The sequence below is a fragment of the Rhinatrema bivittatum genome, chromosome 1, assembly GCF_901001135.1.
Source record: "Rhinatrema bivittatum chromosome 1, aRhiBiv1.1, whole genome shotgun sequence".
Classification (NCBI taxonomy): domain Eukaryota; kingdom Metazoa; phylum Chordata; class Amphibia; order Gymnophiona; family Rhinatrematidae; genus Rhinatrema; species Rhinatrema bivittatum.
The window spans coordinates 85,600,008-85,613,438 of NC_042615.1; the positions used below are offsets into that span (position 1 = coordinate 85,600,008).

General features: G+C 47.6%; 1 protein-coding gene across 3 annotated transcripts in view; it reads left to right on the forward strand.

Moving 5' to 3' along the window:
- Positions 1 to 13,431, forward strand: part of ANXA10 (annexin A10) — a 244,440-nt gene that overhangs the window by 189,991 nt on the left and 41,018 nt on the right. For all 3 annotated transcript variants that reach the window (XM_029572067.1, XM_029572125.1, XM_029572221.1), the window contains 2 exons: positions 6,147 to 6,200; positions 6,286 to 6,379. In XM_029572067.1, coding sequence (XP_029427927.1) covers positions 6,147 to 6,200; positions 6,286 to 6,379 — 148 coding nt within the window. The remainder of the gene's footprint in view (positions 1 to 6,146; positions 6,201 to 6,285; positions 6,380 to 13,431) is intronic.

The window sequence follows — 13,431 nt, forward strand, 5'->3', positions numbered from 1 at the left end:
CAACCCCCACAAAGAAAGAGTGTGGCACACCGCATGCTTAAAAAATAAATAGTACAGTGTCATCAGGAACAGTGACACAGAGCACTGAGTGAGCACGGCAATTGGATGCATTAGAAAAATGCTTAGCTCTGATAGGTTGCATTCTCGTCTCCTTGCCAACCTGTCTGACCCACTCTATGACAGGGCTGTGAGGTCACATGACTCACAGGAAAGGGCTGGTTTTTCTTATAGATACTCCCATATGGCCTTCTCCTATTTCAATCGGCCGCTAAGAAATCACTGCGAACCAAAAGAATGAAACTAATATGATATGTTTTATTTGTGGGGGATCGCCATGCGTTTCATGAACCCACGAATCAAACAAACAGGGACTTATGCATTGCGGATTGCACATTCATTGAAAACAAATGCACATCCCTACTGGATATTACCTGTAAGGTCATTCTTACCTTACACGTATTATGCATATCCCCAAGCCATGCCAGTACAGGGGTAGCAACCAGTCTGTGGACGTCTGCCTGGTCTCAAGCAGCAGCAGCAGCCCTCTAGGCCCTCTGCTCTTCACCTGTGGACATTCTGGACAAGACACTACCCCGTCACTCCTCCTCCCTAGTTGTCATACAGCAGCTGACACTATGTTCCAACAGTCAGCAAGTACACAGTGGTGTGGAAGGGAAAGGTAGGTTAGTGTACAAGTGAAGCGACTAAAGTGCTAAGCAAACCCTGTCCCCTAGATTCTACAGCACTTATGGATGCGCCATCTCTATGTATGCACAGGAAAGCTATTGATCTACAAATGGCAGAAAGAAGATAGCCCTACCTTGCCAGCATATACAGAGGACAGAGTAAGTGTGAAATGATGCAGCCTGGGGTGGCAGCCTCTATGCCAACTGTGCATGATATGATCAAGTGAGGGGAGGTAAAGCCGACCAGTGACTGCAAAAAAGGGTCTGTCAAATCGGACTTCCGCCTGGCTGCAGGCACCTGCCAAGCAAACCAACCCCTCACACACACACGCCCTGCACTAGCTACCTCAGTACATGCTGCCACTAAACCATCATTATGCCAACCATGCCACTCCACGTTCCATTCATCACAGCATCCCCCCAAATTCAGTGGACAGTTTCTTAACACCAACTACCTCCCTCCCTAAAGCTGCAAGCATCCGTGACCACTTAAGCTCTGGGTAGCCTGCATACCCCCCTAATAATTGGACAACTAAGGCCACTCCAAGTATTAGGTTGAAAAGCATCCATGTCGGGGGAGGGGGGGGGGGGACATTGTGCATGACAGGCAAATGTCAACTAATACATACAAGTAAGGCTGGATATTTGCCATGTCACGGTGGCAACTTTCACACCTCTGTCCCTCTGTCAATGGTAGGTATAATCTGCAAGCGTACTAGGATAAATTTTTAGAGTACAAGGCATGAGGCCATGCATATTGAAACCAGTATGCCCATCTCAAGAATGCAAGCACTCGATCACTGCTGTCCAAAAGTTGTGTGTGCACATTTAATGCACATACACACTGCCTGCTCTGAGATATTGATTGGTGTGACAAGGAAGGGATCTCCGAGTGCAACAGCACTCCTAGACACAGAGATTGATGGAGGCTAACACAGCACGTCACTCACCGAGTTGCACACTCACACACTTATCTTTTGAGTATGGACTACCTGCAGCACTTCCTGCACTACACATGGGAACTGCATATGTTCCTGGAATGTTTGTCATCAAACAATGTTGATGTCTGTGTCTGCTTGTCCCTAACAACTAATGAGGTAGTTTGAGTCCTTCCTTGGCACAGATTATCTATACCTGGCCACATCTGTCAGAGGCATATATGACACCTAATCTGTCTGAGGTACTGATATGGGCCCTTCAAGGGCTTAGGTGGCACTAAATGCGTGTCTGGCAACAGACCAACACAGAAAAGCCATCAACCATCATGGCAACCACATGAGACCTCTGAGAGCAATAGGCCTATACATTCAGCACAGTGTTCCGTTAACTATGGAGGCAGCTTGTAGGCTCATTAAGTCATCAGCTGGCAACAGTTTATCTAACCATAACATTATACACAGAGCAGATCATTGACACAGTAGGAGCACACCTGCTCTGCTCACCACTAACTGTAAAAGGACAGCAGCTCATCCTGATTGGTCACAAGTCATGATAGCCTTATGGATCAGCCAGGGACTGTAACCATAAAACCACGAAAACATGTGAAGTGACGTTGGAAAGGGAACTATCTACAAGCTGTTTGGGGTAGGACTGCTCAGCCTGTATGCTATAAGGATGTCACATATCGCACCAGGACCGTAAGTGAGACTAGCTATTGCTACAAGCAAACTATTCTGCATATTTTCGGGGTACATACATGCATGTATACTGCAGCGCCTCATGTGAGTCATTATGATTAAGGCTACCTGTGATGGCTCAGTCAAAGCCAGGAGCATCTAACACATCTTAGCGTTGGGTTCTATGACGTCAACCTTTGCTTATAAGAGATGTGACTCTTAGAAACTATACTGTGACGGAGACATCTCAGAGGTCATTGGAAAATACAAGTGAAGGCAGGACACCATCTGATTCCCAATCCTGCCTTCACAGAGCCAGACGTGCATCCTTGTGTAGCCTCCTCGAAAAGTTAACCAAACCTACATGACATCCCAATGGCCACCTTCTGCACATTATCATTTACAAATTGCACATTATCATTTACAAATTGCATAGCTGGGTGTAGTTGGGAGCATCTGTGTAGGGGTGCATGCAACCACCAAGAGGTATGCTAGCTTGGAAGGACCTGTGAGCATTGTGGGAATGGCAGCAGGTAGCACAGGTGCTTTACACAAGCTGTAAATGAAGGCCTGCCTAGAGCACTCTGATGTCAGCAATAGGGTTGACAACTGGCTCCTATTTTTAGGACAGTTAGATGTAGTCCTGGTTTTGAAGACATTACATGCTGGGATTTCATCTGATTTCCCTATAGCTTTTCCTATCAAAACAAAGTCTATAAATACCTGCATGCATGGGAGTAAGACCAGGACTGATCAATATGTCCTGTAAATCTAGATCCAGTTGGAAAACCTAGACAGCAGTGGATCTGAAACTGCTGAGGCAGTGGGGTCAGTTGAGTCTTGCCACACACATGTGATACTCTGCTTCCCCAGTACGGGTCTATAATGTTACATGCACATATTTCTCAGCAACAGAATGAGGCAGTAAAAAGGGAACTCTGTCATTGAAATCTTAAACTGTCTACCTATACCTTTAGGCTGTGCCTTTAAGCTTCATAGGTATTTGAGATTGATAGCAGTTCTAGAGTGTTGCTCTGCATGCTATGGCACTATCTCATCCACATGTGAGCACTAGGATGGGGCCTGCTGGGGAGAACCGGTAAGCCAAACGATGCTAGCTAAGCCAAGCTATTACATAGTGTTGGCAGTCGGACACAAACTCACGTGCCCCACATGCCTCTTTTAGGGTCACTATCAGGCAGAACATATTATGGCAGCCACATGTATTTAATGTTACTTTACTTTGACTACTGTTTTTCAAGTACAGTCTACTGCTCCATTGTCAAGAGATTCCTGAGAAGACATACGTGTTTTCTGTTACACATTGACCCAGACAAAGAAGCAGTGAGAGAAGGAAATATGATAGAGAGGAGAGCATCAACTTACACTCTACTGGTCTCCCTTCCCCAGAAAGGGATGTGGTAGGTGAGGCCTATCAGGCTAAGTAGCATTGTATAAGGTTTTGGCAAAGCTGGTTGCCACTAAGCGTGGTATCTTCAGCTCATGGAGGGACACATGGGGGATTCAGGGGGAGATCTGGATGAATCTCCATTTGTAGTCCATGGTGTACAGCTAGATTATGGAAGACACAGCAAAGCAGCACTATATCTGCAACTCTGAGTGAGACATACATTGAAGCTCCACCCATCTTGTCCAAACAGTGAAAGCAACTTTTGAGAACTCCGAAGTGCACTCGATGACATAGCGGATAGCACATAAGGCCTCATTGTACCTCGTCTCTGCTGGTATGTTGGAAATAACAATGGAGTGAGAAGACAGGTCCTGCAACTGTACCCAGAATCACTTGCAGCAATGACATATTTAAGCAATCATAGCATTGTCCCTTGCAGATCTGGATGGCATTCTATAAGGCTCTATAAGGTAGCCTGTACCTTTCCCTGAGCCTTAAAGGGTGATTTGCCTAGCTTAAGTGCATATCATATTGTTTTGGGCCAGTATAGTGCAAGAAAGTAGCCAAAAGTAGCTCAGCTCGTCAGAACTAGTAAACCGCATCTGAGTATTCTAACAATTGCGTGCCATGCCCTCACAATTGAGCTATGCCTACTGGTGTGTAGCAGGCTGCCAATCTTGAATAATACATAAGAGCTGCCACATCTGTATTAGCTGTAAAAATGGTAACTCATGGTATGATTGCGAATGTCCCTGCCGGCTCTGCAGTATGTCCTCCATAGAAACCAATTTGTGAGTCCCAACACAGGGAATATGCCACACCATCAACATGCATAGCACACTGCTTCTGGTTGAGGTGTGTGAGGGTCATGACAAACTGTGAACAACAATCTGGCTAGTAATATGGTTAATAGCTCCCCCATTTCTGTGCCGTTTGCCACAAACACATATCCAGAGATGGAATAGAGAAAGAAGCATATCTCTTACCTACGAGCCAACCGTCACTGTACAGGTCATTCTCAAAATTTTCAAAGAAGCCCGATTTCCTAAGTATAAAGGAATCATGCGCAGTTCCTGGGTACCTGGCCACCACATTGAGGGTGCTCATTCGAGAATCACAGACCACTTGCACATTGATGGAGTGGAAGAGCTTTCTGTTGCACTACATTTCCACCCTCTGGAATGATGGCCACGTGAGTGCAGTTGATAACGCCTAGAACATTGGGAAAGATTGCAAAGGCATAAAAGCCTCTCTTCAAATCCATCAAGTCCTGCCTTCCTGAGGAAATGCTATGTAATGATTAATGCGGTTAGAGACTATTGTGATGACCTAGTCCAGACAGTGGGAAAAAGTCATTTGGGACATTCCCCTACAACCCCTATTGTCATTTGGAAGTAGCACTTCTCATGAAAGACAGGGTGGCCAATAGTTTGGTGAGGCCAGGCACAGCATGGGACCTTTGTGTGACCAGATCCAAATCCCCTCGGATTTCTTCATATAATTCCAGGATAGCCCGAGAGCTGAGGCGATACCTGCAAAGCACATAGTCCTCTGGCATCCCCAGCAAGGATGTTCGTGGAGGAAAGATGCACTCCCTATTTCTACTCAATGGTGCCCTGGGCCCCAATCCTACGGGGTCCATGACTCTTCCTGTGGTGCAGGGACTTCCCTAGGAGGGCTTGGAACTGGCCTTGCCTAATCTTGTTGGTCCACTTGTTGTCGTCTGTGGCGAGGCTCCCGAAACATCCAGTATCTATTAGGACCCTAACACAAAATGATAAATGACCCTCTAAGTTCCTAAATATTCATTTAGCCGGCTAACTTCTGTTAGCCGGCTAAATTCTTTTGAATATGGATCTCATTATTTTAAGATTAATGACCAGAATTTATATTGTATCCTCTTCCTGAACTTTGGTATTTCAGATAGCTTTACCATGTTCCCATCTAAATACAAAAAGTACTGGTTAAGTATTCTGTTTTATTCACCATAACATCATCAAGTACTGAAGGAATTTGCAGTGGTATTAGTATATAGCTTTCGAGCATAATGGGCAAGTTCTCCATCAAGAAGATTGCTACATTTGCTAATTAAGTCCAAAAGCTTTACTGATTTTTTGAAATCTGTAAAGCATTTAATAAATATTTTTAAATACATAAATAAACTCATTCCTGCCTGCTATAATACCAGTATTCAATAACCTAGCCTATTTCATATTAACATAGAAATATAGTATTGATGGCAGAAAAGGACCAGATGGCCCATCCAATCTGCCCAGCAAGATTCTTATGGTAGTATCTGCCACTCTATGCAGAATATTCCCATGATTCCCTCAAGGGTAGTAATAAGAAATGTTATTACTTTGCATTCATTTACATTTTCTTAACAGAAAAAATTACTTAACAAGTGTATTCTGCTCTTTCATTGTTTTACAGGGAAACAGGGAGGAAGGATATGCAGATCCAGCTATGGCTGGTCAAGACGCAATGGTAATTATAATTGTCTGTCAAATACTTCTTAAGAAGGTTTGAGACTGATAATCCTTGTAAACTTTGCTGTTTTGTGATAACCTAGGTCCTATGGGAAGCATGTCAGCAGAAAACAGGGGAACATAAAAACATGTTGCAGATGATTCTGTGTAACAAGAGCTATCAGCAGCTGTGGATGGGTAATTATTGATCCAGACTTTGTAAATGCAACTGCAGTATTTCAGTGGGTACTTCAGAAAAAAATTGCATTTTACAGGAAGAAAATCATGCAAAGCATTAAACAATGAAAATAAGACATTCAGAATTCATTACAGTTAAAAATTTCCAACAGTCACAACATCATCTTTTGCTTCGACCTGTTCGTTGTGTTTCAGCCTGACGAAGAGTGCCAGTTCCCAAAAGCTAGTCAAGAAATATATTAGCACCTGAAATGTATTTATGCTTATTGACATTTATGCCTTTCAGAAACCACAAGACATGGCTAAATTCTCAAGGATAAGTTGTGAACCTAACTGCAATTTTATAAAAGTGAGGTTTTGCACACAGAAAAAGGGAACAATTCTCAATCACTATTAGGCTGCCAAAATATCGCCTCACCAACAAAGCATATGCATAAATGAAGTGCAGTAAAGTATGATAGATTGAGATATCTATTATCTAACATATTAAAAAAAATATTAGCTTAGGTTTGCCCAATTAAAGTGTCATGTCTCTAAACTGCCTATTATTTTGGATATCTAACTAGCCATGTAATCATATTTAGATGTTAGAATTGGTGCTGGCAAGTTTTCGTGTCAGTGAAGAATTTAAAGACTTGCAAAATCTTTGTACATGATCATACCGGATTGAAATACACTGATTTTCATCATTTTGATGATCTTTTGATTCCTGAACATGTTAGCCCCCATCCCCTTCAGTTTTTGCTTCACCCTAGATCCGTTGGTGACATATTTGTGTCAGTGCATTTTCTGCTCATCCTGATTCATCTTTTGAGGTGCTTTGTTTTTTATCTTCACTTTGATACTTGTGTCTAAAAGAACACCATTCACCAAAAAAATATGTTTTCTTTCACTGATAAGAGACTAAAATATAGCGGCATAAAATTTTGCCAGCAGCAGGTCTAGGGTGTGAGCCATGTGGGTTGTAGTACATTTTTAGATTTTATTGTACAAACACAGCTGATGTTTTAACTTTTCTTTTTAAAGTTTGTGTTGGTTAATACAGAGTATCAATTTGTACACCAAAAATATTTGTTTCTTTCAGTTATGGAGCCTAAAGCATAACAGCACGAAAACGTGCCGGTGGTGGTTTTAGGGTGTAAAATAAGTTTGCAGTTCTAGTGTTAAACTGTGTATTTTAAAATTCCTAAAGTAGCTATCTATTCCTTTGGATGTCTCTAACTCTGGGGCAGATTTTCAAAGGGGTACGCACGTAAGATACGCGCGTAAACCTCCGAAAGTTGCCCCTTCCACCCCATGCACGCGCCGAGCCTATGTTGCATAAGCTCAGTGGCGCGCACAAGCCCCGGGACGTGCATGTCCTGGGGCTTTCCTGGGGGGGCATGTCGGGGTCATGTTGCGGCCGGCGCGTCATTGGGGGGCGTTCTGGGGGCGGGGCCATGGGCGTGGTTATGACCCAGGGGAGTTCTGGGGGCATGGATGCGGCCTCCGGACCAGCCCCCGGACCGGAACATGGCACGCCAGCGCTGGCGTAACTTTTGAAACAAAGGTAGGGGGGAATTAGTTAGGGCCAGGGGGCGGGTTAGTTAGGGAAAGGAAAGGGACGGTGGGGGGCACCGGAAAGAAAGTTCCCTCCGAGGCCGCTCCGAAATTGGAGCGGCCTCAGAGGGAACGGAGGTAGGCTGTGCGGCTCGGTGCATGCAGGCTGCCGATTTTGCGCAGCCTTGCGTGCGCAGACCCCAGATTTTAAAAGATATGCACGGCTACGCGCGTATCTTTTAAAATCCACCATACTTTTGTTTGCACCGGTTGCGCGAACAAAAGTATGTACGCGCGTACTTTTTTTAAAATCTGCCCCTCTATGTTAGATATTTAGGGGCAGATTTTTAAAAACTACGCGCAACCGGTCCGGGGGCTGGTCCAGAGGCCACGTCCATGCCCCCAGAATGCTCCTGGGCCAGATCCATGCCCACAGCCCCGCCCCCCCGGTGACGCGCAGGCAGTGACACGCCCCCCAACACGCCCCCAACATGCCCACCCAGGAAAGCCCCGGGACTTACACGCGTTCTGGGGCTTGCGCGTGCTGCCAAGCCTATGCAACATAGGCTCGGTGCGTGCAGGGGATGGAAGGGGTAGCTTTTCGGGGGTTACGCACGTACCTTACGCACATACCCCTTTGAAAATCTGCCCCCTATGTTAGATATTTAGGGGAAGATTTTAAAAAAGTACGCGCAACCAGTCCGGGGCTGGTCCAGAGGCCTCGTCCACACCCCCGGAATGCCCCTGGGCCAGATCCATGCCCACAGCCCCACCCCCTGGTGACGCGCCTGCCACGACACGCCCCCCAACATGCCCCCCCAGGAAAGCCCCAGGACTTACGCGCCGCCAAGCCTATGTAACATAGGCTCGGCACGCGCAGGGGGTGGAAGGGGTAGCTTTTCGGGGGTTACACACATACCTTACACGCATACCCCTTTGAAAATCTGCCCCTAAGGGAACAATTTTCACCAAGCAGCTTAGCATTAAGATACATGGGTACTCTTTACCAAGGTAATTTCTGTTTGAAAATTCATTGAAGCTTACATGGATATAAGAGTATCCACATATTTTTCACCTGCTATATCTGTGGCTGAGGTTAGACAGGGAAAACTACACATATATCTGAAAATTCTATGTAACACTTGTTCCACTGGCTACTAAAATTCTGGAGACATATTTGGGATCAATGGCGAAAGCAAACACCCCATGCTCCCTTGAATTTTTTCTTGACCCAGGTCGTGGAGGTAGAGGGTGAAGGTTACAGTCTTTCAAGATCCTTAGGTTGTTTGGAGGTCTTCTGACATCTTGAAGTAAGAATAAATCCTTTAATGGAATAATTGATGCAGGAAAATAAAATATGTACTGTGCACACTGAAAAATAGTGCAATCCACACAGTAAAACAAAAGACAGTACACAGTCCAAAAAGTTACAATCATTGCAAAATCTTCACACTAGGGCAGAGATAGTCAACTCCTAATTTTCAGGATATCCATAATAAATATGCATATGATGGAGGCAATGCATGCAAATCTGTTACATGCATATTCATTATGGATATCCTGAAACCAGTGTTATGGTCCCGGTCGTGAGTATCGCGACCCGGCCCTTACCTCCATGGTCCCGTTCCGCATTGGGGAGTCTATGGCCTGGTCCGCGGCGTTCCCGCGGGAGGAACGCCGCCGAGAAGCCCCTCCAGGGTGCCTCCTTCCTAGGCGCGTGTGCAAGAGCCGTGCTTATGAAGGTCTTTTCCCGCCACCAAAGACTCCGCCTTATGCCTGACGTCAGACGCAGCAACCTATGTAAGGCTGCTGTGGATCCCAGAATTTCACCTTGCAACAAGGTTCCTTGCAGTTCTCAGTTGCTCCGAGCCCCAGAGTGTGCTTGCCTAGCAACTCTGTTCCTGCCTGAGACTCGCTGCACTCTGGCTCTCGAATCTTGCCTCTGTTCCTGCTTGCTTCCAGTAACCTGTCTTGCTTTAGCTCCAGTCCGGTTCCAGTACCTGTCTTGCTTCAGTTCCAGTCCGGTTCCAGTTCCTGCCTTGCTTCAGTTCCAGTCCAGTTCCAGTATCCGCCCTGTGTTGGATCCAGACACTGATCGCCTAAGTCCCAGCGGCCGGGCTCCTACGGGCTCCTCCCGGGAGAGTACCGGCTTCCAGGGTGAACCTCCTAAGTCCCAGCGGCTGGGCTCCTACGGGCTCCTCCCGGGGGAGTACCGGCTTACAGGGTGAAGCTCGTCGTCCACCTCCTGCCTGGTATCCGCCTCCCGGCCTGTCCTTAGAGGAGACAATAGTCCATCTTCCTCCAGTCTCCCGCAGGCTGGCCCAAGGGTCCACTAAAACACCTTTCTCACAACAGATTGCAAGGCCATGGCTGAGGTACCAGGACCCCAGGATCTTCCTGGGTTGGCTCTGCAGCTACAACAGCAGCAATACCTGGATGTTCTTGCCGGCTCCGTTGAGCAACTTGCCTCCCAAATGGACGCCCGAGATACTCGATCCTTGCCTGCTGTAGGCCCGTTACCCGAGGAAGCAGCTTTACCGGTGACTCAGCTTCCGGCTCCCTCTCGCTACGCTGGAGATTCCAGGACCTGCCGAGGGTTCCTGAACCAGTGTTTTATACAGCTCTCCCTCTTGCCCTGGCAGTTTCCCACGGAGTCTGTTAAGGTGGCATATATACTTTCCCTGCTTGATGGGAAGGCCTTGATATGGGCTTACCCCTTTGGGAGCATAACGATTCCTCCTTGGAGGATTTACAGCAGTTTGTCTCCAACTTCCGCCAAGATTTTGACGAACTGGCCTGCCAGGCCACTGCCATGTCTGATCTGCTACAGCTTCACCAAGGGTCTCGTCCCCTGGCGGACTACACTATGGAATTTAGGACTCTCGCCCAGGAAGTGGGTTGGCAGGACGATAGCCTGAAGGCTATATTCTTGGAGGGGTTGTCCGGGAGCATTAAGGATGAGATCGCTGCCCGTGATCTCCCAGAGGATCTCAATGCCCTCATTGACATGGCTGCTCGGATCGACCCCGCCTGCATCAGAGAGTGCGAGAGTCTCGTTCCACGAAGATGTCCACCCCTTGGTTCTTCACGTCCACCATCCTCTTCAAAGCCTTCCCGTTCTGACGTCCCTGCCTCTGAACCTATGCAGTTGGGGCGTGCCCCCTCTCCATCGAGGAGAGACAACGTCGTCGTTCGTTGGGCCTGTGCCTGTATTAAGGGCAGAAGGGCCATTTTTTGGCATGCTGCCAGGAGCGTGCGGGAAACTCCAGAACCTAGGAGGTCGAGAGGAGCTCCTCCTAGGTTGTGCCACTGCTCCTCAGTGCACCTTGCCCATTACCTTGGAATTCCCTGGAGGGTCCTTGGAAACCCTTGCATTCCTGCATTCCGGAGCTGGGGGTAACTTTATCTAGGAAGACTTGGTTTCCCAACTGCGGATCCCTACGCAGAGACGAGAAGTTACGCTTCGGATTACCTCCATCCAGGGGACGCTCCTGCCAGGTCGAATATTGTTGTCCACGGTTCCCATCACTGTCCGCACCAGGGCGATCCATATGGAGGAGATAGCCTTTCTGGTTTTGAAGAAGGCTGTCCATCCCGTGGTGTTAGGACTGCCATGGCTCCAGAAGCACTCACCTACGATTCGTTGGGATACTCTGAAGATTACCAGATGGAGTTCCTACTGTCTCTCACTGTATGAAGGTGCCTAAGCCCCCAGCACTCCTGCTTCTGCACTCCGCACTGGGCCCTCCAGTGCCGTACGAGGACTTCACGGATGTCTTTTCGAAGACAAAGGTGGAGATCCTCCCGCAGCACTGCCAGTATGATTGTGCTATCGACTTGCTACCTGGAACCATACCTCCTCGGGGTCGGGTGTACCCCTTGTGCTTACCTGAAACCCGGGCAATGTCTGATTATATAACAGAGAACCTGGCCAAGGGCTTCATCCGCCCATCAAAGTCGCCCGCCGGGGCGGGATTCTTCTTTGTTAGTAAGAAAGACGGCTCCTTGAGGCCGTGTGTCAACTACCGAGGACTCAATGCCATTACTAAGTGGGACCGCTACCCACTCCCGTTAATTCCAGAACTTCTTGATAGACTTCAAGGCACAAGAGTCTTTACGAAACTGGACTTGCACGGGGCCTACAATTTGGTTAGAATCCACCCTGGGGATGAGTGGAAGACCGCGTTCAATACCAGAGATGGGCATTATGAGTATCTCGTAATGCTTTTTGGCCTTTGTAATGCCCCAGCGGTCTTCCAGCACCTGATGAACGAGGTGCTACGCGATCTACTGAATACCTGCATTATCGTCCACCTCGACGATGTTTTGATTTTTTCCCATGACCTGCCTACTCATCGCCAGCATGTTCGCCAAGTACTCCAGAAACTCATGGAGCACAGCCTGTATGCCAAGCTGGAGAAGTGCTCTTTCGAAAAGACCTCCCTGCCATTCCTGGGTTACATCATCTTGGCAGACAGCTTCCAAATGGATCTGGAGAAAGTTGCTGCGATCAAGAATTGGCCTCAGCCAAGAGGCCTTAAAGCATTACAACACTTCCTCTGCTTCGCAAATTTCTATAGGCACTTTATTACAAACTACTCGCACATTGTGGCTCCATTAACTGCACTCACTCGGAAAGGAGCCAGCGCAGTGGATTGGCCTGACTCAGCCTGCCAAGCCTTTGAGAATCTTAAGAAATCCTTCCTGCTGGATACCTGCCTCTGCCACCCTGACCTTAGCCAACCGTTCGTGGTGGAGGTTGATGCCTCCAACGTGGCTGTCAGAGCAGTATTGAGCCAGCATGCAGATACCGGACAACTTCTCCCCTGTTCTTACTTCTCGCGGAAGTTTTCCCCAGCCGAAAGCAACTACTGTATCAGCGATAAGGAGTTGTTGGCGGTAAAACTCGCTCTGGAAGAATGGAGGCAGTGGTTGGAGGGGGCCAACCACCCGATCACCATATACACCGACCATAAGAATCTAGCGTTCCTGAGTCAAGCCCAGCATCTGAATCCGAGGCAAGCTCGCTGGTCCTTGTTTTTTGACCGGTTTAACTTCACTCTACGATATCGTCCTGGCTCTAAGAATGTATGAGTGGATGCCCTATCCCGCTCCACTGAGGTCGAGGAGACTCCAGAGACGCCACAGTACATACTGGATCCCAAGAAGGTGTGCCAAGCAACATCCTTGGTAACCTTAGAGGAAAAAAACATCGTTCAATGTCACTCTCGTAGGGCTGTGTTGGCCTGGGCCCATGAATCCCTCACTGGGGGTCATGTGGGTCGTACCAGAACCCTGGACCTCTTGAGCCGGTACTACTGGTGGCCGACGGTAAGACAAGACGTGCGTCTTTTTGTGGATTCCTGCCCCACCTGTGCATTACAGAAGCCGCTGGCCGGGAGACCTAGAGGCCTGTTACAGCCCTTGCCTATCCCAGTGGAGCCCTGGAAGCATATCTCCACTGATTTTGTGGTGCACCTCCCAGCATCTGATGGAAACATGGTCATTTGGGT